Source organism: Microcebus murinus, chromosome 2 (assembly GCF_040939455.1).
Source record: "Microcebus murinus isolate Inina chromosome 2, M.murinus_Inina_mat1.0, whole genome shotgun sequence".
NCBI lineage: Eukaryota > Metazoa > Chordata > Mammalia > Primates > Cheirogaleidae > Microcebus > Microcebus murinus.
The window spans coordinates 46,089,716-46,112,899 of NC_134105.1; the positions used below are offsets into that span (position 1 = coordinate 46,089,716).

General features: G+C 41.8%; 1 protein-coding gene across 8 annotated transcripts in view; it reads left to right on the top strand.

The window, feature by feature from the left end:
- Positions 1-23,184, top strand: part of FGGY (FGGY carbohydrate kinase domain containing) — a 384,511-nt gene that overhangs the window by 238,974 nt on the left and 122,353 nt on the right. For all 8 annotated transcript variants that reach the window (XM_012785132.3, XM_075998776.1, XM_075998778.1 and 5 more), the window contains one exon: positions 14,601-14,708. In XM_012785132.3, the coding sequence (XP_012640586.2) occupies positions 14,601-14,708 (108 nt within the window). The remainder of the gene's footprint in view (positions 1-14,600; positions 14,709-23,184) is intronic.

Here is a 23,184-nt window from a genome sequence, read left to right on the forward strand (position 1 = left end):
CCCCTCTATAGGGTGTGGGTGCCAGGCTGGTGCCCTGATCTCAGTCTGACTCCCAGCTCTAGGTGGGCATCCTCACCAAGACACCCACAGCCAGGAGAGCCAGGAGAGCTCATCCTAGCCAAAGGCATATGGGAGAGTCAGGATTTGGAAGCCTAAATTCAAATACAGGCTCTCAAGACAAGATATTCTATAATGAGAGATAAGAGATGAGGGTCCAGGGCAGAAACAGGTCTAGAGCAGCTGACAGTTGCCCCCTGCCCCTTTGAAGTGTCCAAGGCTCATTACTTATGTGTTATCTTTTGTGCCTGAGCTGGTCAGATGGTTTTACAAGTCCAGGATCTAATTGGCACATTTAGGACATTGAAAGCATGGGCAGAAGGTGGTGGAGAGAGGGTTTTGGGGAAGAGTAGATGGATAAAATGAGATAAGGCAGAGAAGGACTTTCTAGAGAAAGTATTTGAGGCAAAACTTCTTTTCAACTCTGTGTGGAATTGCTGAGGTAGTAAAATAGAAGAAACCACACAAACTGACATGACATGAGACTAATCTGCAGCTCAGAGGCTCCAGAAGGCCAGGGAAGGCCTGGGTCTTTGTGGTACACTTACGTAGCTGTGACCACAAGAACCATCGGGCAGTAGAACAGACGATTAGCATTCAGCTGCAGATCAAGGCAAACCGAAATGAACCACCATGGAAGATCAGTCTGGTGATCCTGAATGCACGCTTGAAAGGCCCAGCAGTGGGTTTGTGGACTTTTAGCTACAAAGCAACCAAAACATAAATGAGGATCATCTCCCCAATGACTTCAAGAAAAAAATTCCCACGTCATGAAAGGTCCTTCAGGATCTGACCACTGCCTGCCCTTCCACGCATAGGTTTGACATTTTATTTTCATATCTACTGGTCCATGGCTGCCTGACCTTGGGCAAATTAGGTAATCCCTCTAAGCCTAAGTTCCCTCATCTGTAAAATGTGGATAAAGATATCTATCTCACCTGTAATAATTAAGTGAGATAGTGCAAATAAAGCCGCTAACTGTCTTTGGATCACACATATGCCAATCCAATATTTGTGTGATTTGTGTTATTATTACCATGTAGTCTACATTCCAGCTGAACCATGATGCCCTCTTCGAGCTGTCATCACACTGGAACTTATGCCTTTACTGAAGTGCTTATCAGAATATATTGCCATTTTTGAATTAATTGTCAGATGCCCCAGCTACATTGAAAACTAGGACAAAGACAGTATCTTTTTCCTCTGTGTTTCTCCAGGGCCTAACACATAATAGGTGCTCAGTTAAATGCTTGCTGAAGGAATGTATGAAGCAGTCTCTATTCTGGATAATCTTGATTTTCAAGGGCCCCAGATACTTCCTGGCCCCTACTCTCCTACCCCAGGTGTCTAATAGACACCTGGTCTGTGTCTGAAACCAAGCCAGGGGCTTTGCATACAAGATCTCAGTTCATAGCCCTTCAACCTTACGAGGCAACTCTTGTGTAAACTATTGACAGATGAGTGCAGGGCATTAATTAACACAAATGCCTCAAGTGTAAACATTGGATGTTTTTTTACCATCAACCCACTAGGGACACAAATTGAGACCCCCAACAATCCTCATGGTCCAGCATGAAAAATGAGACCCAGATTTCTCCCACCCAAACCTACTGCGTCTCCAGCCATTCTCTCCCCTCTGCCAGCACCTTTGTTGTTTGTATCTTACCAGGATTAACCAGACCAGTCTGTACTCTGACCTTAGAAAAAATGTAGATTAAACATTTCCTAGCTTAAAAAAATAAGAATACAGAAAGTTAAATAATCAGCTCTCACTCGTTGATTATTTACTGTGTGCAGGCAACGTGCAGGGGTTTCTCCAACATTGCCTCTCATTTTCCCAGACATCCTGAAAGGTGATTATTGTCTGTCTTTTACATGGGAAGAAGCCAAAATTCAAGAGGGTCTCATAACTTGCTGCGTGACACTGTGATTCCTGACCTGGGTGAACCCAAATGCTGTTCCTCATGGCACCAGTCACCCAAGGAAGGGGTCTCACCAGCCCCCAGGCCCCAGTAACCAGCACTCCCTTCTCCGTTTCTCCTATATGGAGGCACACAGACTGCTTCCTTCCGCCAAGGCTGAGTGCTCAGTCACCGCCCTAGGAGAGCAGGCCAGTGAGTGGAAAAATAGCTCTTCCTCCTGACTCTGACATCTGTCTGCAGGTGAGAGCCAGATTCTCAAATTGCCAGGCCAATGGCAAACAAGCCCACACCGCACACAGAGGAATCAACACACAGAGGGTTCTGCCGGAATTCACACATCCCGGAGGCCATGCTGACCCTGGTAGCCAGTTTCATTTTATCTTCTCTCTGATTGCTGCATGGTGAGCGAAGAGAGAGGGGAAGGGAAGTGCACTGATCTCCAGAAATGGGGTTTGGTTTGCTCAGTGAGAGTACACTTGGGCAATGCCCTTACCTTGCAAGAATTCATGGGCCCCTCTCTGTAAACTCACAGCAAAAGCTAAACCATCTGGGAAGGGGAAGGGCTGTGTCCACTGACCCTCTTATGTTCATTTGACTTTCGTGTTCCCCAAGTAGCTAAAAGTGGGTAAAAGGACCAGCATTGGCCTTTGGAGTGACCCAGATCAAATCCCCATTTTGCCACTTGGTACCTGTATGACAATGAGCAAGGCTTTGACCTTCTGTGAGCCAGGTTTCTTTATCTGTAAACTGAAGGAAATGGCAGGATCATCTTGAAGATTATAGAGGAGAATGTGTGTGAAGCAAACAGCACGTGGTAGCTACCTGGCAGATGTTAGTTGCCTTCCCTCACTCTCCCGCCCCCAGCCCTGCGTTCATTTGCAATGTCTTTATTTAAAAAAATAAGGGCAATTGTTAATTATCACTGGTTACTTTGTGAGCTAAACACATTACAGATTAATAACACACAATCTCTATTTAAGCCACTCTTACAGGACTGTAACCCTGTCCTACATCATGTCATATATTTCACAGATAGTTGGTTTTCTTCCTTTCTCTTTTCTTTCAAGGAAGTCCAGATGGGCCACAGATACATTCTCATACCCTAGATAGCCTATTCCAAGGGTTAAAATCAGGCCTGCTTCGCATCCGAAGCATTTTGTTATGATCTATTCATAACAAAAGCTGCCTCCCGGCCATTGCCCACAGCTGAATACTGTTAGTCTGAAGCCATCGTTTCATTTGTTTCTGATTGTTCTACAGTGTTTACATACCTTACATATTAGCATGATCTTTTATAGAGTACAGGCAGAGGTTAAGCCCTCCCAGATCCACTTTCCCTCTGAGCACCATTTCTTCTTTTTTAGTGCCCCTTTGCCTCTGTGTTGCAAACCATTTCTTTTTTTTTTTTAAGAGCTCAATTAAATAGAGAAACAATTTTTAAGTATTTTCTTTTTTTTTGTTTAACATGAGGCTTACTTAACATTCTCAGAGAGCTGCTGTTGAATGTGGAGAAGAGGGAAAAGATACCACCAGAATGTGTGATTTTTATTTTTTAATTTTCTCTTTCTCTGACATAGGAAAACCCCATTACCTCTCTTGAAATTCCCAGTGGACATATTCTATTCAGGGCACAAAAGGGCCTGGGTTGGCTCTAGACCAAATGTTGAATGAAGAAGGTGCCATCTGCCTGCTGTGGCCTTGCCTCTCCTTTTTACAACCTTTTTTTCCCTCCAAAAAAGGCGTCTCAGGAAGGGTATGGGCTCTTGAGTTTGATTTGGGTGTAAGTCTTGATTCTGCCCTATTTGTGAGCCTGGGAAGGAAATAGAGTTGATCTCTGAAGCTCAGTTTCCTCTTCTGTCAAAACTGGGTGAGACTCAGGCTTGCCTAGTGTCTTAGAGAAAGACTTAGGAGGAATGTGTGTGACAGTGGCCCGCCTTTGACCGCACAGCTCACTCTACTAATTGCTGCAGCTCCCTGGCACCTGGGTCTGTGAAGGATTCAGACCTAATCCACATGGCAGGAAGGAGGGTGGTGATCAGTTCTGTCTGCTGTGGACATGCTGGCTCATGCACCACTGTGTGCTGTCCCTGGCGACATCTCAGGGAACCAAGGAATGTTGGGTTTCATACATTCTCTCTACACCTCTCTTCTGCCCCCCTCCATCCAGCCATCATGGTTTTTTAATGCTCTCATCAGTCCCCTTTGTCACAGAGAAGATGGAGGGGTCAACTCCTTCACCCTCATCACCCTGGCTGATATTTGATGAGCACTTCTCAGTTCGTAATACTTTCACAGTCAAGTAGGGGAGCTACGCAAGTGTCTATGGGGAGTTCTTAGTTCTCTCTGCCTGTCCAGGTTAGCCTTCTCATCTTCTAGTAGGCCAAAAATGGAGAAAGAGTTTTAAAGATCAAGACTCTTCAGGTCTAGACTTGCACAGATATGCCCAGAATTCCTCTGAGTTAAATCTGAGAAGAAAGAGTGGGTTCTTTTGGTGAAAACTTGCAAAAGGCAATGACTGATACATATCCACAGAAATTCTGACTTTTATTAAAAGACGCTCTAATATAAATGTGCCAAGGCTCTCTAGGCCTTTATACAATATGCTGTTAGCAGGATGAAGCCTCAACTGTACTCCCAGTGACAGGTCTTACAAATAGAAATTAGCCCATCAGAGTGATCGTGTTGATTCTTCCCTCTCTGTCTCTTTTCTAGAGCCAGGGCAACCTCTGCACCCTACTTTGGAATTCTCTAGTCAAGATGGTATCAGGTCTTACTTTTTAAAAAAATTAAAGCCCCAGATGAACTCCAATCCATAAATAAGAAATACACTTTGGCTTGGTATGGAGGTGATGATATTAATAAAGGCTACATTTCCCTGGGTCACTGAATGTACCAGGCACCGTACCAAGGCCAGTAATAGACTGTGCCACATTTAATCTTTACACATCTATAAGAGAGGTCTTATTTGTGTCACTTTTCAGATCAGGACCCAAAATACCAATGTCACACAGCAAATTAAGATAGGACGTTGAGCATTATACTAGAAAATCTACGTCTGTGAGGCCAGACATTGGTGTCAAAGAAGAAGGCTGTCACAGGGGAAACAGGAACTGATCAGGAGCAGGGCAGGAGGTGAAAATATGCACAGTTCAGCAGTCAAAATTCAGAAGATGTGGCAGAGACACTGTCCTAGGGAGCCACATGCTGTGGCAAGGGGAAAGGCTGTGTCACCCTGTCTGTACCTGCTGACACGCTGGAGCTGGAGACTGTCCCCAGGCATCCTTTTAACTGAACCCTAAATCTGTAGGAGGGAGCTATTTTTCCTATGAGCCCATTTAGAATCATAAAAGAGCATTGGTGGGGCCATATTAGAGGACTACTTGATTAGTACTACGCATGTTCCTCCCCAGGCAAGGGTGGGGACTGGCAGTGGCTGGTCACATGTGGCCTTCTGGATCTTTGATTGAATCCAAATTTTACAAAGCAAATCCTTTTAATAAAGGGATTTGTTCTGTGAAGTTTGGATTCTGTTGAGGGGCCATACTCGGAGATCTGCAGGGCCACATGTGGCCCCAAGGCTGCAGGTTCCCCACCCCTGCTTGACTGATAGAAATAGAAGGCATGGCTCTGACTCTGAGGATGCAACTCGCAGCAATCTGGCCTCAGAGCAACAGGGCCAAGACGCCTGCGGTGAGTGCTGTGCAGACAGAGCTCCGACTCCCCCTCCCCATTAGCTCCCTCCCCTGCCACACCCACCTGCCTCCCTAGCACTGTCCATAGAAGAGACAAATATTGTTCACCCACCAGGATTGCTGGGGTTGTAAAACAGATGCATGATATGATTTTATATCTTTGGAGCCACAGAGCTCTCAGAACTTTCAAAGCTGAAAGCCAACTGAGCTCACTGGGGTCAGTCAGGCATTTGTATACAGGAGGCCAAGTATGGCTTCTTATCTCCAGGAGAGAGAAAATTGGGGGAAACTTTTGGAAGGCCTCAAAGTTTTCTTGGCTATTCAGTCTCTCTTGCAAAGCAACTTTGGGTATGCTGAGTATAGATGAATGAGAAACATATGGATTAAATTTCTGTTGTGATCACATATGGATTTCAGAATGATAAAGAATGAGGAATTCAAGGTTTAAGGAGTCCAAAATAATTTGCAAATAATTCAGGACATTACAGGCAACATTTGGCTGCCTCCCCTCATGCAAATTTGTGGGCTATTTGGTTGAGTAACAGACCTGCTCAATCTGCTGTGCCCCACCCCCGAAAACTGCTAAGCCCCAGAAGATATCTGTGAAGGGTTTTATGGGGGGTTTCTAGGAAGGGCAGGCTCTACTGGGGGACTCTTAACCTTCCAGAAACCTTCAAATAGAGGAGAGGAAAATTTGACAAGTCTGAGCTTTAATAACCATGTGTCTCTTACAGGTTATTGGATGTGTTTTATATCCTATTATTACTCTTAACATCAGTGTCATTGTCATGTTAAGGATAATGATAGCCATGTCCTGCATTTGTGCAGTGATTTAGTTTGCAGAGTATATTACATACATATGACCTATTAATACGCATTACATGTGTATTTATACAGACGTACACTTACGCACACAGCATGTGTTATGACAGCCTATGACACCGAGTACAGAGTTATGGGAGGATGTAGGCAGGAGTACCTAACCCTGCACTGGTGTAGAAGTCAAGGTTTATAGAAGGCTTCTCAGAGGAGATAGCATTGAGCTGCATCTTAAAAGAACATGTCAAAGTTAGCCATTGGCAGGTGAGAGGCGTGCCTTCTAGTCAGAGAGAAGAATTTATGAAGGAGAATTTTTGAAGACTCAGAGATGAGAAAGAAAATGGTACACTTGGGGAAGGTCCAGTTATTCAGTAAGTTTGCAGCCTACCCTGTGATGGGTTTGGTGCAGTAAAAAATGGTGGGGGCTGACGTTTGAGAAATGATAACATGGGATTAGGCCCAACAAACAGGTAGAAGCCGGATCAGAAAAGGTCTCATGCCATGGGAAGCTTCTATAGGATTTAAATAAGGAAAATGATACAATTAGGTTTGCATGTTAGATCATTGTGCTATAGGTATAGAAGATTCTCTGAATGGGGTTTCAGAAGATACAATATTTGAGTCAGGGAAACCAGGGAAGGACAATATTTGAGTCAGGGAAACCAGTTTAATTCAGTTGAATAACTGTTGCAGAAATCCAAGCAAGAAACAAGGAAGAATAATGTAGTGACAATGAGGAGAAACAGGAAGGCTTGTGTTTGAAAAATAGTTCACACAGTGAACTACTTTGAGGCAGATAAAAGAGATGAACAAGTGAGGAAGTTAAGAATGGTTTCCTAAGGCAGGGACCCCAGAATGATTACTGGCAGGAAGGATGGCAAGTTCTAATTTGGACATGCTGACTAGCTATCCCGGTCCCGTATGGAACTCAGGAGCAAGGACTGAGTCTGGGATAAAAATTTGGCACTCAGTAGCCGGTACAGACATAGGACTGGATGAGCTGACCCTAAGAGATGTAGGGAGTGAGATGAACATGGAAGAGAATGCAGGAGGAGGAAGAAAAAGAGCCTTTCAAAGAGACAGAGCTAATAATGAATAGAGGCTGGACCTGAGCCCAGGTCTTTGGACTCCAGACCTTTCCACTGTCCCAAAAGGGGTAGAATTAAGCTATCTGATATTTCACATGTCTTGGGAGTATACACTACTTGTCCTAGAATCTTTATACACATTGTACCACATAGGACTTGCACACAGCTCTGTGGTCAATGAGATTAGCCCCATTTACAGATGAGGAAACCAAGTCTCAGAGAGACTCTAAGCCACGTGGTCAGTAAATGACCTAACCAAAATTTTTCAAGTTTGTCTGACTCCAAAGTCTATGTTCATGTTTCTAAACTATGTCCACCACCTTTAAGATAAGATGTGGTCCCTCGCCATTTCCTGGGAGAGGCGGGCGTGTTAACAGCGCTTTACCATTCAGCGTGCGAAGTGCAGAAGTCGAGGTGAACGCTTAGAGCCCCCATTCGTAAACAGAATTTCCTGTGTTCTTTTTTGTACTGTGTGGTGATCTGAGAGTTGGCTGGAATGTGTATAAATGGTTTTTCTCCAGTAAGACGATAGCACAGTCCATTTGGAGGGAGAGATGAGCCACCACGGAAATACCGGGTCCCACACATGCCTGCGGCTGCCCTCTAAACTTCCCAACCTGGCCGGAGGCACTCAAAACAAAACCTCCTGTTCCCTCCCAGGACTGCTGGCGCCTGGAGCCTGCCTCCTGCCCCTGCCAGAGGCTTAGGCCAGCCTGGGGGTGACGGGTGGGGGAGGCAGAACAAAGGGAGCTGTAGCCGCTCCCTGCTCTGAGCCCAGTCATCTCTCCCAAAAGAGGTGTGATCAGGCATCTGGGCTTTGTCACTGCAAGGAAACTCAGCTGACAGGCCCATAGCCCTGGGTGAAACTCTGCCAATGGCATCAGCTCACAAAGCCAGCTTGGACACAGACATGAAGAAAGGCAGGAGTAAGTGGGAAGAGGCTCTATCGTTTCTAATCCTTGTGATCCTGGACAGTTTGCTTCCCCTCTTTGTGCCTGTGTCTTCCACTGGTATATAGGCTGAGGATGTTGTATTCTGTGCACTGTGAGGATAACCGTAAGTCTGAATGCAAATGAACACTCACTTGTCCCTTGATATGTGAATTAGCCCCTAGCCCATCCTGAATTCCAGCACCCCCTGGATCATACATGTTAGGAAGAAGGGACTCCATCCTTTCCATGGCTCTGATGCCTACCTTTCTATACCTTTTCATATTTAAGACAGTAGTTTGAACTTAGCATGTATCCAATAAATATTTGCTGAATATTTACATAGCTAATATAAGATGTTGTAGATAGTAGCCATTAAATGCAACCCATGAAGTTGAAAGTCAAAAAAATCTGTGGTAATCTTGACCACAGGTAAGTGGGATAATAGAGCAAACCAGGACTTCAAGAAGCCCCAAGAGACAGCCCAGGACCATCCTACAAGCCCCAGGCCACATGAGGGCAGAGTCAGTGTTGAAATAACTCACTGGAGTGTTGTGATTGACCAACTGAGGTGGAATGGCTCAACTTCATGGAATCTTAGAAAATCTCAAAGACAAAAGACATATATATTAAACATCTCTAGTCCAATCCACTGATTTTATAGATGAAAGGAACAAGGTGTAGAGAGGGAAATCAGTTGGTAGTTCTTAACTTGGATCCCAAAATTCCTCCTCTTCTCTTTACTCCCTACTTGACCTCCCATAGCCTAGATTTCCTCATCTGTGAAGTAAGTATGACAAGAGGGCCTCTCTCATTGAGTTGTCATGAGTGTTAAATGTGCTAATGTGTGTAACGAACCTAGAAGAGTCTATGGCACATGATAAATGCACAATTGCTATTGTAAATAACTGTTAGCAATTACTGTATTATTATTTCTACATTGTTAATAATTATTGTTAATATTAATATTATTTGACATCGAGGGTCATTTTACTGAGATATTTTTCCCACCTATAGCTTTTTAAAAATTGAGTTTTTCACAGGCAGAAGGATCCATTAATACAAAACTATACCCACCCTTCAAACCATATGATCTTTTATTTAAAGTAAAATGCAGAACTTTAAATTGAGCCCGCATGAAATCAGAATATGGGCACAGCTTCATGACTCTGAGCCTAGCAGCCTTTAAGTGCAAATTTTTAACTATATATGATTAAATAAATCTGAACTGTTTTCTTGTTGAATTTTGCTTAGTGTTCTAGTTCTTTGGAGTAATTTTGAATCCTGATTTAGCCATGTCTCATGATAAGCAATCGTTCCATGTGTTAACATCTGAAAATATAAGCTTAGCATCTACATCATGTTCTACTTCATTATTAACCATATTGACTAAAATTAGACCGGGGGAATCTAGAGACCTCCTTGCATGGTCACAATTACTTTGGGCTGTGGTTGTTCAGTCACCATCATATGTCCCTCCTTTCAAGGAGAGCTAATGTTCATTTGGTATTGAACATATAATTCACTGTATTTTGTGACAATTTATTTGATCTGCACAAAAGTCCTGCAACATTCATATCACTCCTCCCATTTTGGAGCTGAGGAAGCTGAAGCTCAGAAAGGCCACCCTGTGTAAGGTCACCTGGCCGGAGTGCAGCAGAGTCAGGAACAGAATCGAGATGGATCTTTGTCTCAGCCCAAGTTCTGTCCTCCACTATGCACAGATACATCAGGGAAAACTTAACAAAAGCCTTTTGGAAATGAAGAGTCATTAACCTAATTGTCATCAAGGCCAGGAGGTTTTGTTCAATTTGAGTAAGTCTATGTTGGCTCTCATGGCCCTTCAAAGACAGATGAAGAACTCGGAGAAGCAATGATAGGCTAAAAACGAGACTATAATTTGACAGGACAAATATAGTACCTGTGGAGCGTGGAGCCATTGCTTTGTGTTTTTGTAATGTTGAACATGTTATTTAACTCTCTCTGCCTCCATTTACACATCTGTACAAGGGGAATAATGACAGAATCTTCCCTTACGGTTGTTGTGAGGATTAAGTGATTTAATACCTCTAATGTGCTTAGAATGAGGCTTTTATGTACCCAGTCTTAGCTGTTCTTCTTGCTGCCAACTGCACCATTATTACTGGGAAGTCAGTGTCCTATATGGACACCTGTCATCAGTGTGGTACAGAGTTCCCTCCTTTTGGGTCCCAGGGCAGTCTCCAAGCCAAGATAGACATCAGAATGGAAAGAACTTTCACAAAAAATATTTTCAAATATTTAGGTTTATTGAAAAGGATTAAAGAACACATACTTACACAAATGTGCATTGTCTTCTCTGTCTCTCAAACTAGTACCTGTGTCCTCCAAGAGCACAGGGCTTGGGAGTGATTGTAAGTGCTCTTTGCTCCCTGATTTACACAGGATGTCTGAGGAGAAGCATGTGCCATTCCAGATGAGTGAGCACAAACAGGAGTTAACTCAAAACTTTCTCCCTGGACAGAACTAAGCAAAGCTGTCACCTGACATTTCTGAGAAGCAGAGCCATGATCTTCTAGTGAAGTCCTGCTGCAGCTGACACAGTAACACCCTCAAATTGTGGGACTGAGGGTGAAAGGAAGAGGAATGATACATATGCTTCTGAAGCAATTTATGTGTACAAGTGAAAAAAACAAACATTATTGTGGAGTTTGAGGTTAACATCTGCCTTGGTTTAAATCATACTTTGGTCAAACATTTACTAGTCTCAGGGAGGTTTAATGGAGGTTTTCCATACAACCTCCCCAAGACTTAGCTATGGGGCTAAGAGTTCTGGAAGGGAAAGTGTACAAGGCATAACAAGAAATGGTTTGGCTTTGGTGGGTGCCCATTTACCTGTCCAAACCCTGGGTCCTAAGTGGTCATGAATATGGACTATCTTATTCAGCCCAGAGAAGCTCTGGGATGCAATTTAGGGTAAAAGTTTCTAGGACTGGCACTTGATAAAATTTTCACTGGGCAAAGAAAGGTATAATGACAAAAATAAGTACTAGTTAGTATGTGTTCCTTGTGGCTGGAACTTCTCCATAGGCTGTCTGTCTGTCTGTCTCTCTCTCTCATATACACATGTACACACACACACACACACATACTACACACACACACACGCTCACCTACCTGAATAATTTCTATGCAATTTTACATCTTAATTCACATCTTGCTTCCTTAGGGACGCCTTCCCCGACCCCTAGACTAAATAAGGTACCTCACTTGTATGTTCTCATAGTGCCAATTGGCTTTCCTTCCTTCATTTCTCAGTTTGTCATTATACATTTGTGTAATGATTTAAGTTTGTCTTAGGGTAACCAATTGCCCCAGTTTGCCTGGGACTGAGGGGTTTTCGATAACAGAAGACGTTCAGTGCTAAAACTGGGAGAGTCCTGGTCAAACCTGCATAATTGGTCACCCTTATCTGTGTCCCTCTCTATATAGGATGCTCTCTGAGGGCAGGGAATGTGCTTTTTGTTTACCATTTATCTCCATGCCTGGCATAGACCTGGATCATGACGGCAACTCAGGAAATATCTGTTGAGCCAGTAAGAAAATGAATAAATATGTCACTGTAAACCAAACTATCTTTTCTTGTAGAAGTATTTTTTCCCTACGATTATTCTATTTTCAATGTTAAATATCCCTTTTGAATAAATTGCCCTTATTTGACAAAATTTAAAGTTGACAAAGTTATATCTTTTTTTTTTAACCTTCCCTCACCCCCCTTCCCATTTGGGGGTTGGAAATCCTACTGATTTGAGGAATTTGAGGAATTACTAGTTTAGTGAAAAGGGAACCAGAATAGTTGAGGTTAAGATAATTAAAGATCTGTCCCCATGCTGAAATGCTGGAATAGAAAGTTCATGAGAGCAGAAATGATGGGCATTCAGTTCATGTCTCTATCCCTGGGGCCTAGAACAATACCAAGCATAATAGTAAGGGCTAAGTAATGATTTGTTGAATAAATGAATATATTCTCTGCCCAGCCTCAAGACCTGGTCGAGTAGACCCTGTGTACCTAGCTCCCTTTTCTATCTTACCCTCTAGCTAAACCTTTCCACACCATAAATCTGACTTCAGCATCTGTTTCTGCTGGATGGGTGAGAAGCACGTACCATTGCAGATGAGTGAACACATGGTCTATCCCTACCTGTTCTGGGTCATCTCTTTATATACTTTCCTTACACTTAAAGGAACTGCCACAGTATGCTACCACAGCACCAAAAAACCACTGCAGTATCTCCATTACTGAGAACACCTCTCTCTCACCCATGTGCCTTTGTTCAAGTTTTTCCCTCCAACTAGAATGTCTGTTCCACTTCATCTAGCTAAATCTTACTAGTCTTTTAAACTAAGCTTATGTCCCTTTTTTTAAGAAGCCATCTCTGTACCACTCCAGTTGTCAAAAGTAAAATCAGAACAAGTTAGGGAAAAATTGAAACTTTATTATCATACAGAAAGTATAGATTGCAATCAGTGAGATTTCAAACCAAATGGTAAGAAGCTCACCTTATAGCAGTTACAGCACAGTTTATAAAGCATAAAGGAGAAAGTACTTTTTGACCTATTTTGTGATTGGCTGTTATATATTAGCATTTTTTTAAGGACAAACAAAGCTATTTAAACTGATTTATCTATAGCTGATTGGTTAAATTTCACTGAATCATGCTGACACGGATGTAAAGCTTACGTTTTAATTTCATTAAATCATGTTGACAAGGACATAAAAGTTGTTATGTTTTGTACTCTGTTTATGATTAGAGCTAGCAATTCAGGGAAATCAGGATGACTTAAGTTTTGGCTACTTGGTTATGGGCAGTTGGCCTAGGGGTATATATCTAATCGGTGGCCTCAATTTTTATATGTCTTTAGCACACTCCTCCTTCCTGTGCACATCTCTATATGTTGTCTTACCATCCCATGGACTGCACTGTATTCTGTTTGTCTATTTATCTGTATATCTCCCCAGTAGATGGGAGCTTCTGGAAGGTAAGAACTCTGATTCATCTCTGTGTCCCCAGCACCCAATAGAAGGGAAGGGCTTGCTATTAGGTAGCTAGTAAATGTTTGGAAACTAGCCAGGAAAGAAATATGTCTTTTATTGTTGCCATAAAAATGCTAGGTAACAGATAACCGTAAAATGTTAATGATATAAAACAGTAGACATTTATTTTTGCTCACAAGCCTATTGTTTGGCTAGATCATTCTGATGATCTTGGCTAGTCAACTGTTGGTCACCTAGGAAGATTTCCTGGTCTTTCCTGGGTGTTCTCATGTATCTAGGACAGGGGTCCTCAAACTTTTTAAACAGGGGGCCAGTTCACTGTCCCTCAGACCATTGGAGGACCGGACTATAGTTTTAAAAAAACTATGAACAAATTCCTATGCACACTGCACGTATCTTATTTTGAAGTAAAAAAACAAATGGGCAAAAACACCCGCATGTGGCCCGCAGGCCATACTTTGAGGACGCCTGATCTGGGATATGTGGAACAACCTAGCTGACCCAGCTCTGCTACATATGTCCTTTCTTGCAATAGCCTAGCCTGAGCATGTTCTCATGGCCAAGGTGAAAGAACAAGAGAAGGAATAGAAGCACACAGTCCTCTTGAGGCCTAGGCTTGGAAAACTGCCCAGTGTCACTTCTGCCTCATTCTCTTGGAAAAACAAGTCACAAGACTGGCCTAGATTCAAGGATTATGGAGGTAGACCCACCTCTCAATGTGGGACCTGCAAAGTCTCATTGCAAAGGACGTGGATACAGGAAGGGTAGAAAATAGGGACCATTTTTGCAATCTCTGCCCTGGAGAGAAAGCCAGCAAAGAAATGTTTATCAGTTTCCTTCCAAAATGATCATGTTTGCTACCTTGACATTAAATCTATCATAAAGGTTTCCATAAAAGGAATTGTGGCCTTTCTTGGGAGAGAGCGATTTCGCCACTATAAACGGTATTCTATAAGAAGCTGAATTCCACAGTCAGGGAAACGTCAGGTGGGAGGAGATAAGGCCCCCTCTAGCCCTGAGAGTCAATGTTTTCACAGACTTTGTCTCTTTCTTTCCAGATCAGCAAAGACCCGATTTTTGTGCCAGGTGTCTGGGGGCCTTATTTCTCAGCCATGGTGCCTGGGTTCTGGCTGAATGAAGGTGGTCAGAGCGTTACTGGAAAATTGGTAAGTTGACACTTTGTTAGTAAAGTCATGAATTTTTTTATGCCATTGAGTAGCCCATTCTGTCATATTACCCATATACCCAGTATCTGGAAGATTTGCAGGCTCCTGGGTCAGAATTAACTCTCTCGACACACAGCACAGTGCATGTGTAGCATGTGCATCACAGTGCATGTGTAGCGTGTGTTTGCTACACGAATAAATGTCCCTCCAGGCAGTGCTGATTGTCCTTTCATCTCACCTGATCTTTCCCACATCAATCCATTTTCCTCATGGCAGTGAGAGTGAGACTCTACTTTGTAAAAATAACAATGTTACTCCCCAGCCCAGACCCTTCAGTGGTTCCCCAATAGCCCTTGGTACATTGTTCAGATAATTTTCTAAGCACACCATACCTTTCATGGTCTGTTCCCTAGAGTCCCACACATCACCTGACATGCTAGTTGCCCCATTCACAGCTTCTCTGTGGCGCCTATCATTCCACTCCTCTATATGTGCTTGTTTCCCTGTGTGGGGAATTCTTTACCACCTGGACAATTTTACTTGTCCCTTTACAACTCCAGCTCTTATCACACTCCCTTATTCTTGTTGATTGCTAACTTGTCCTTTCCAGAACACTGTGAGCTCCTTAAAGGTAAGGGCCATATCACACTCCTCTTTATATCCAGCTCAGTGCCTATTCACACAAGGTATGTAATGACTTTAACAACAATTATTAACAGCATTAACAACTTAATAAAGTTCTTGAATTATTGGGATTGTCTAATGGGGGAGACAGAATATCCATAAAAGTGAGATGAGTACAGTAACAGAGGTACAAGATACAGAATTGGCACAAAGCTACATTAGGAAACTCTTTGCAGAGGGGAAGACATTTGTGCTGAGCCATAAAAGACAAATAGGGACAAAGCAGGCAAAGAAGGGTAGGGATAGTCTTCTAGGCAGGAGACATGCATGGGAAGAAAGACATCGAAGTGAAAAATAACAAGGCTTATTTGAGGGAAATTGCAAATATTCCAGAATTTCATCTGTGGCATAAATTATTCTTAAAAGAATGCCTTACGAGTCAGAGAACAGAACAGGGACCAGATCTTAAGAAGTCCCTGTAAAACATGCTAAGAAATTGAACTTCATCCAGTAAACCAAGGGGAACCAGTGAAAGTTCAGAAGAGTACATAGACATGTTCAAGTCTCAGTTGTAAAGAGCTCTCTCTGGCTAGCAGCCATGAAGGTGAAGCCTGAGAACACATGGCCAGAGTCAGGGAGACCAGTTTAGTCCACAGACAAAAAGCCACAAGGGCTTAATTGAGCATAGTGGCAATGTTGACTAAGAATTGAGGTCAAGAGACTGGGCTGTGGGGGAGCCACTGAAGAGTTTGGGCCAGGGAGTAACACTGTCATTTTCTCACAAAGTAGAGTATTGCTTCTAAGAGACTGGATGTGGAATGCAAGGGAAACTGAGACCTAGACTCAATTATCCAACCTTACATTTAATATTATATTGACAATATGTTTGTGGCTGAATCCTTACCAACTCTTCTAAATGTTCAGCCTAATTAAGAGTGATCTGACCCACAGCTAAATATGCATGTAAATAACTGCAAGTTTCCATTTCTTAGTGTATTGCTTTTTTTATACATAACTGCCAAAGAGTAGATAGAAGCATAGGTAAGTGTTGGATTCAAAGAGCATGTTCTCTATGCCCTCACTCTTACACCAGGCTACAGGAATAAATTAAGTGAATTAGACTTAATGACTCCTTGGTTTTAAGGAGCTCATACTCTGATAAGGAAGCCTAGTGAGTATGAAATAAATAATATCTAATTGGGCTTAATAACCAGTGCTAGAAAAGTTGAAAAGAAAGACATCATCATATGCCTACAGTACAGTGGGACTGGAGCCCACTTTACATTCTCCTATTTAAACTACTTTGGTGTATTTATACAACATTCAAGTCAAATATTCTTTCCCTTTTTTGTGGCACATTGAATGAAAACCCATTAATGAAACACAGCCCTTTTCAACATCACAGCATAGTATAATCACCCTTAGCAGACCCAGAACTCATAGATGACATAATCCAGAAGCTGTTTAAAATAAAGATCCAGTAAACCAGTTCTTTGTGTAGGGTGCATTGTCCATGAACCTATCCATCAATAGGCTTTCAGAGAATTAGTGTGTGAATCAGACATCTGTATCAGTTAGAAATGCTTTCCCCAGGATTTGGTTCAAAGTTTGCTCTAGGGCCATGGATGCAAGCCATCTTAACCCAAATGTTATGACATACCTTCATGGATAAGAATTGGTTATGCCTATTTCGTGAGCCTGAATTTAAATTAAAAATGTGAGCTCTATTTTGTCATTGCTAAAAAATCTTCATTACATTCGACTGTGGTTTTTGACAGGTGTCATGGGGATTGCTAGCCTTTATCTCTTAGTTTTGTGCCATCAACCAGTCAGGCTGCATTTGGAGCTCTACTTTGGGCAATTCTGCATACACATTGGACATAGGCATGGGGTGTGGGTGACCCCTGGGTTACAGAGAGTGAAATCTTTAGGTAATCCAAAAGCTAGGATAGTGGGGCAAAATCTGAATCAAGAGCAAAGCACATATTCAATAAACCATCAGTCCAAAGAAGCCAAGCAAAGAGAAAGAAGCCAGCTATAAAATAAAAAGGATAACCATAATGATGATAATATTAACAATAATAATAATAATTGTGGCTTATTGGATGTTTTTTCTGAGATGAATTTATATACATAATCTTACTAAACCTTGAATGATATTCATAATAATCACAATGCCTAATGTTATTTTGAAGACTGATTTCCCCATCTCAATTCCAAGAACTTTTTACATATTATCTCATTTAATCCTCTCAAAATTCTTATGAGAATAGGCACAGTTATTATCTGTATTTTACTGAAACTCAAGGTAGCAAGTACAGCCTGGGGAGATTCCTCACCCACCATCAATGGCCATTTTATATGGTCCCTCTGCCACTCACCTTTCCTTACCATTTACTAATTCTGGTTTATTCTCTTGTAAATTCTGATCTCCGGTTTTTAAGACACATTGTCATCATACAGGACATGAGAAGAGAAAAGTGCCTCCTTTTTGTTCTTTGTTTCATATGTACATCTTCTCTACTAAGCCACGTTTGAAAGCGTCTGCTCTGGTAGCATCTTGTCCATACCATAATACAGTCATAAGTATACCACCTAAAGCAGAAGAGAAGAGAAAGGATAAAGGAGAGGAAAAGGGAAGTAAAGGGAAAAAAAAGAAAAGAAAACAAAAGGAAAGGAAAGGAATTAAAGCAAATATATAAACCACAGATTTGCAAAAAAAGGTATTTTGTCTCATTTTTGCAATTAAATATAGATCTTTCATTGCAAAGCAAACCCTTCGTTCCAAGTATGCAAACAGATTGGTACTTTAAAACAGTCTTCATCTGGTTATCTTCAGGATGAAGAAAGAAATAGGAGAGAACCCTTTCTGGCTCTGAAGCCCTTGCAGTTTCATTTGACTGAGAATAGGACTCATTTTTCACTCATTTCAAGCTTGTGCTGTGATATTTGCTTCTTAGAAAGGCACATGCTACCTTCCCATGGATGATTGATTTTTGTTTCATCACTAATCACCCATCAAAGATTGGCTCATGCTTGCCAATACTCTCTTCAGAATAGTTGTGCGAAAGACATTGCTTTTTGCCCAGACTTTTTCCGTAGAACACTGACCCCATGCAGTCGCTCCATCCAGATGCTGAGGCTTGTTTCCAACTGGACCTTGGCCATCCCTCCCTCCAAGTGCTCTTCTCTGTCTTCCTGGAAGCTTTTTTTTATCATGGGAGGCATTGGTAAGGGAGGCTAAGACAAGTTCCTAAGCTGCCCCTGTGTTTGGCTTTGGCTTTCTGGGACACTTGGGCTTAAATGAGGAGTTACCAGTTACCTTGGAATTGTTTGAACCCAGAATTTGAACTTACAAACTTGAGTCACAGGATCACAATGCAGCAAGTTGCTATGTGCTCTTGGGATTTTAAGATTTGTGCATTGTGAGTACCTGTCTGCCTCCTCCCTCATCGCCAAATCTGCTCCGCCTGGGGCTAGCCTTAGGAAGCCACCTCTGGAAGTCATTCTGCCGTGAGTGGGTATATAAAGAATAGCTTGCAGTATGCACGGTGCAGTACAGGTTATGGAGATAGTGATTTCATCCTTTCATCCATTCATTCATTGCATCATGTTACAGAGATTTCCTGAACAATTACACTGGGCCAGGCAACAATGTGGTCACTCTAGCAGTTCATCATCAAATAAGAAAGTTGGATGCAGAACCGATAATTATAATTTTACATAAAAATAAAAGAAACAGTGCTATCCCTACACAGTATTGGAAAAGTAGGGGCTAACACTTACTGAGTACCTATTACGTGCCATGTACTTTTAGGCCCATTAAGATTCAGTATTTCATCTGATCTTCACAGCACGTGTGTGCGGTCCGTGTTCCTGTGTTAGTTTGTCGAAGAAACAGGCTGAGAATGATGAGGTAACTTAATCAAGGTCTTACAGTCGTAAGTGGGAGACCCATCATGCAGGCCCAAGTTGGCCACCAGAGGTCCCAGATCTTTCCAGAACTGAATCTGACTCTTAGAAAGCTGAATTTTTGAGTTTTTCTTGTAGACTCCCTTGAGAAGCAACTTTTGTCAGTTATTATGACATTTTTTTAAGCATCTTGAAGCAAATACAGTTGGCAGGCTTTGTAAGACCATGAGAGAAAAATGTTTGTGTATCAGCACTGACAGGATCTATACATAGGTTAGGTGTGTCTCCGGTGTTTCACATTAGCTAATTGGAATGACTTCATGGATACAAAGACCAACTCTGCACAAACAAATGCCTCCCTGCTCCCTCCTCCTGCGCTGGCTTTCGCTGTGGTTTTTGAATACCCACCTGGATTCCTGCACAGCTTCCTAATTGGATTCTTGCCTGTCATCTTTCGCCCTCTAATCCTCCCTCCTGCACTGCAGCTATCGCAGTCTTTCTAAAACACAAATATGGATCAGAAGAGACCCTTGAGAGCTCTTTAGTTGTCTTTAGAATAAAGTCTTAGAGTGAAGTTTACTGTATTTATTGAATGCTTACTATGTTCAAGGTACTATTCTGAGTGAGAAAATAGTAGTGAATAAAACAGACTCTTCAGTCTCCTTCCCCCCACCAAGAATCTGTCATCTTCTTGTGGTAGGAGAAGACAGGTAATACACAATAAATAAATTAATTAATTACATTTGATGGCATAAATCATTAAAAATAATACAGTAAGTGAGTTCAGATGGGCAGCTTGCAGTTTTTGGAAGGATGGTCAGGTTAGGCCTCACTTATGACACATTTGAGCAAAGAACCAGGAAAAGAAGGAATGTGGCCATTCGAAAACCTGGGGGGATGATATACCAGGCCGAGGGAACAACCCTCAAAGATGGTGAGAGGGTTGCCTGCCTGGGGTATTGTAGAAATAGCAAGGGGACCACAGTGGATGGGGCAGAGTGAACGGAAATGGGAGTTGTAGAGAATAAGTTCAGAGAGGTAACAGGGGCTATGTTATTAGCCATTATAAGAATTTTAGATTTTACTCCAAATGAAATGGGAAACCTTTGGAGAATAAGGAGAGGACTGATACGATGTGACTTAGGTTTTTAAAGGATCATTCTGACTGCTGCCTGCACTGTCGAGAAGCAGCCGTGGGTAGGAGTGGGGGGTGGAAACAGAGACCAGAAAGAAGCTTTTGCAGTAAGCCAGCTGAGAGATGAGGACAGCGGCAGCAGGGCTGGTAAAAAGTAGTTAGATTTGGGGGATATTCTGAAGGTAGAGCCACAGGAATTCCTGGTGGACTGGCAGTGAAGTGTGTACAAAAGGGAGAAGCCAAGGTTTGGGGAGTGTAGCCTTGTGATCAACGGTGAAGATAGATTAGATGTCACAGGGGAAAGGGGAGGAAGGGATCAAGAATCACTCCCAGTTTTCTGACCGCAGTAACTGACATACTCCCAAAGGTGACCCCCATTATTTGTCTTCATCTTGGTAAACAGTACCATCATTTATAATTTTATTAAAGCCACAAAATTAGGATTGATTCTTGACTCTTTCTTTCCCTTCCCTCCCCACATCCAATCCATCAACAAGACCTATGGGTTCTACCTCCAGAATATATCACCAATACATTTTTTTTTAACCTTTACTCGCAGAGCTGTTGGCCAAACCACTAGTGGTGCTGTTCCTATCCCATTCCGTGTAAAGAGCATCTCGTATGCACAGCATGTAGTTGGGTCTGGCTGTTCTAGTCAGTCTTATAATCTCTGATTTTTACTTAGAGTGTTTAGACTCTTCATATTTAATGTAAAGATGAATATTTTTCAGTTTTCAGAATTCCATCTTAAGTTCTCTATTGGCTTTTGGCTTTTTAATCTTTTTTTCTATATTTTTTTAATGGTTGCTTTAGCAATTACAATAAACATCTCAAACTTTTTTAGTCTACTTTGAATGCATATTATATCACTTTGTGTAAAATATAAAAAGAGTTCAGCTGTATAGTTCCATTTATCACCCCCCACACACATACACAGCCCTTTATGCTGTAGTTGTCCTATATGTGATACCTACATATGCTGTAAACCCAACACTGCAATAATTGTCATGTTGGTTTCCTTTAAACAGTGCATTAGTCTACTAAGACTGCCATAACAAAATATCACAGACTGGGTGGCTTAAACCAGCAGGTCCCTGATCTTTTTTTTTTTTTTGTCACCAGGGACCAGTTTCATGGAAAACAATTTTTCCATGGGTAGTAGGGGGAGGTGGGGCTCAGCCAGCGATAGGGTATGACTATAAATACAGGTGAAGCTCCACTGACCCACCATTCACCTCCTGCTGTGCTAACAGACCATGGGCCAGTACTGATCCGTGGCCTGGGGTTTGAGGACCATAGGCTTAAACAATGGACATTTGTATTCTTACAATTCTGGAGGCAAGAAGTCCACAATCAAGGTGCTTTAAAATTCTTGTCTTCTATTTCTAACACCTGTGTCATCTCAGGCTCAGTGTTGATTAAATGGCTTTTCTCTTAAATATGAGTTACATTTTCCTATTTCTCCATCTGTATAGTAATTTGGGGTCATACCATAAACATTGTGATTGATACATCTTAGAGAGATACTGTATTATTTTCATTTCTCTAAAGAGTGTTGATTTTTCCAGTTTAGCAGGTAGTTAATTTGGCTGAACTCAGACTTCAAGTTTTGCCACTTGCCTATGATGAGCATCTCCCAAAATCTCCATTGACTTCTTTTAGCCTTAGTTGGGCCACTTATAGTATTCCCATGCACTTGTAATTCTGAGATCATCCAGAGATTAGGGTAGCATTTTTATGCACATTGTGGGACTTTCTATGGCTCTCTCCTTTCTGAGATCCCCCAACAATTTACTTACCAGCTACTATGGTTGACTTGAACTTCAGCCTCTCATTTGTTAACTAGAAAGATTGCATATTTCAGTCTGAGTATTATTCATCCTACATGGCACTGACTGGGGACTACGCTTAGACAAAAATCTGTAAAATCAGGAAACACACAATACTGTGTTTTCCTTCCTACTTCTCTTCTGTTTCTACCTGATTTTCACCATTTTCCAATGTCTTTGGAGAATTGTTTGCTGTATTTTAATCAGCATTTATCATTGTTATCTGTGGGGGAATTGGTATGATATGAGCTCTTCAGCCATTATAAGAAGTGGAACCCTTGAATGACTTTTTAAAAATCAAGTGGAATTACTTTATTCTTCTGAATGAAACCTTTCTGTATCTTCCCATTGTCCTTGAAATAAAATCTAAAGCCTTTGCCATGGCCTGTTTGATTTTCCCCACTTCCAACCTTTCCATCTCCATTTTATACAACTTTTCTTCCTGCTAACTCCAGTCTAGTCTCACTGGACTCCTGTTAATTCCCAGGATATATGAAGCTCTTTCCATCTATAGGGTCTTTGCTTGCATTTAGTACTCCCTTTGCTTGGAATTATTGGTTCCTAATATTTTTCATGTCTTAGCTTAAATTTTACCTTCAGGGAGGACTTCCCTGACATCTCTTTCTAAAATTAGTGTTCTTATTATAGTAACCTGTTTATTTCCTTCAAAGCACAAATCACTATCTCTAATTATTATACTTACCTATTGACTATCTTTCAATAAATATAATCACCATGTAAACAGAGATTATGTCTGTCTTAATTGCCACTAAATCTCCCATGCTTACCTATTCTGTCTGGAACAGAATAGGTGCTCAATTAACATTTATTGAATCTATAAAGAACCTTATCAGTCCAGACTATATTTGAATATTGGCATGCCCATCTTCCGTTTGAAGGCAGAGCTTTGTCAGAGCAATGACTTTTGTTATCTTTGTATCCTTAGTTATTAAAAGGATGCCTAGCACAAGATAGC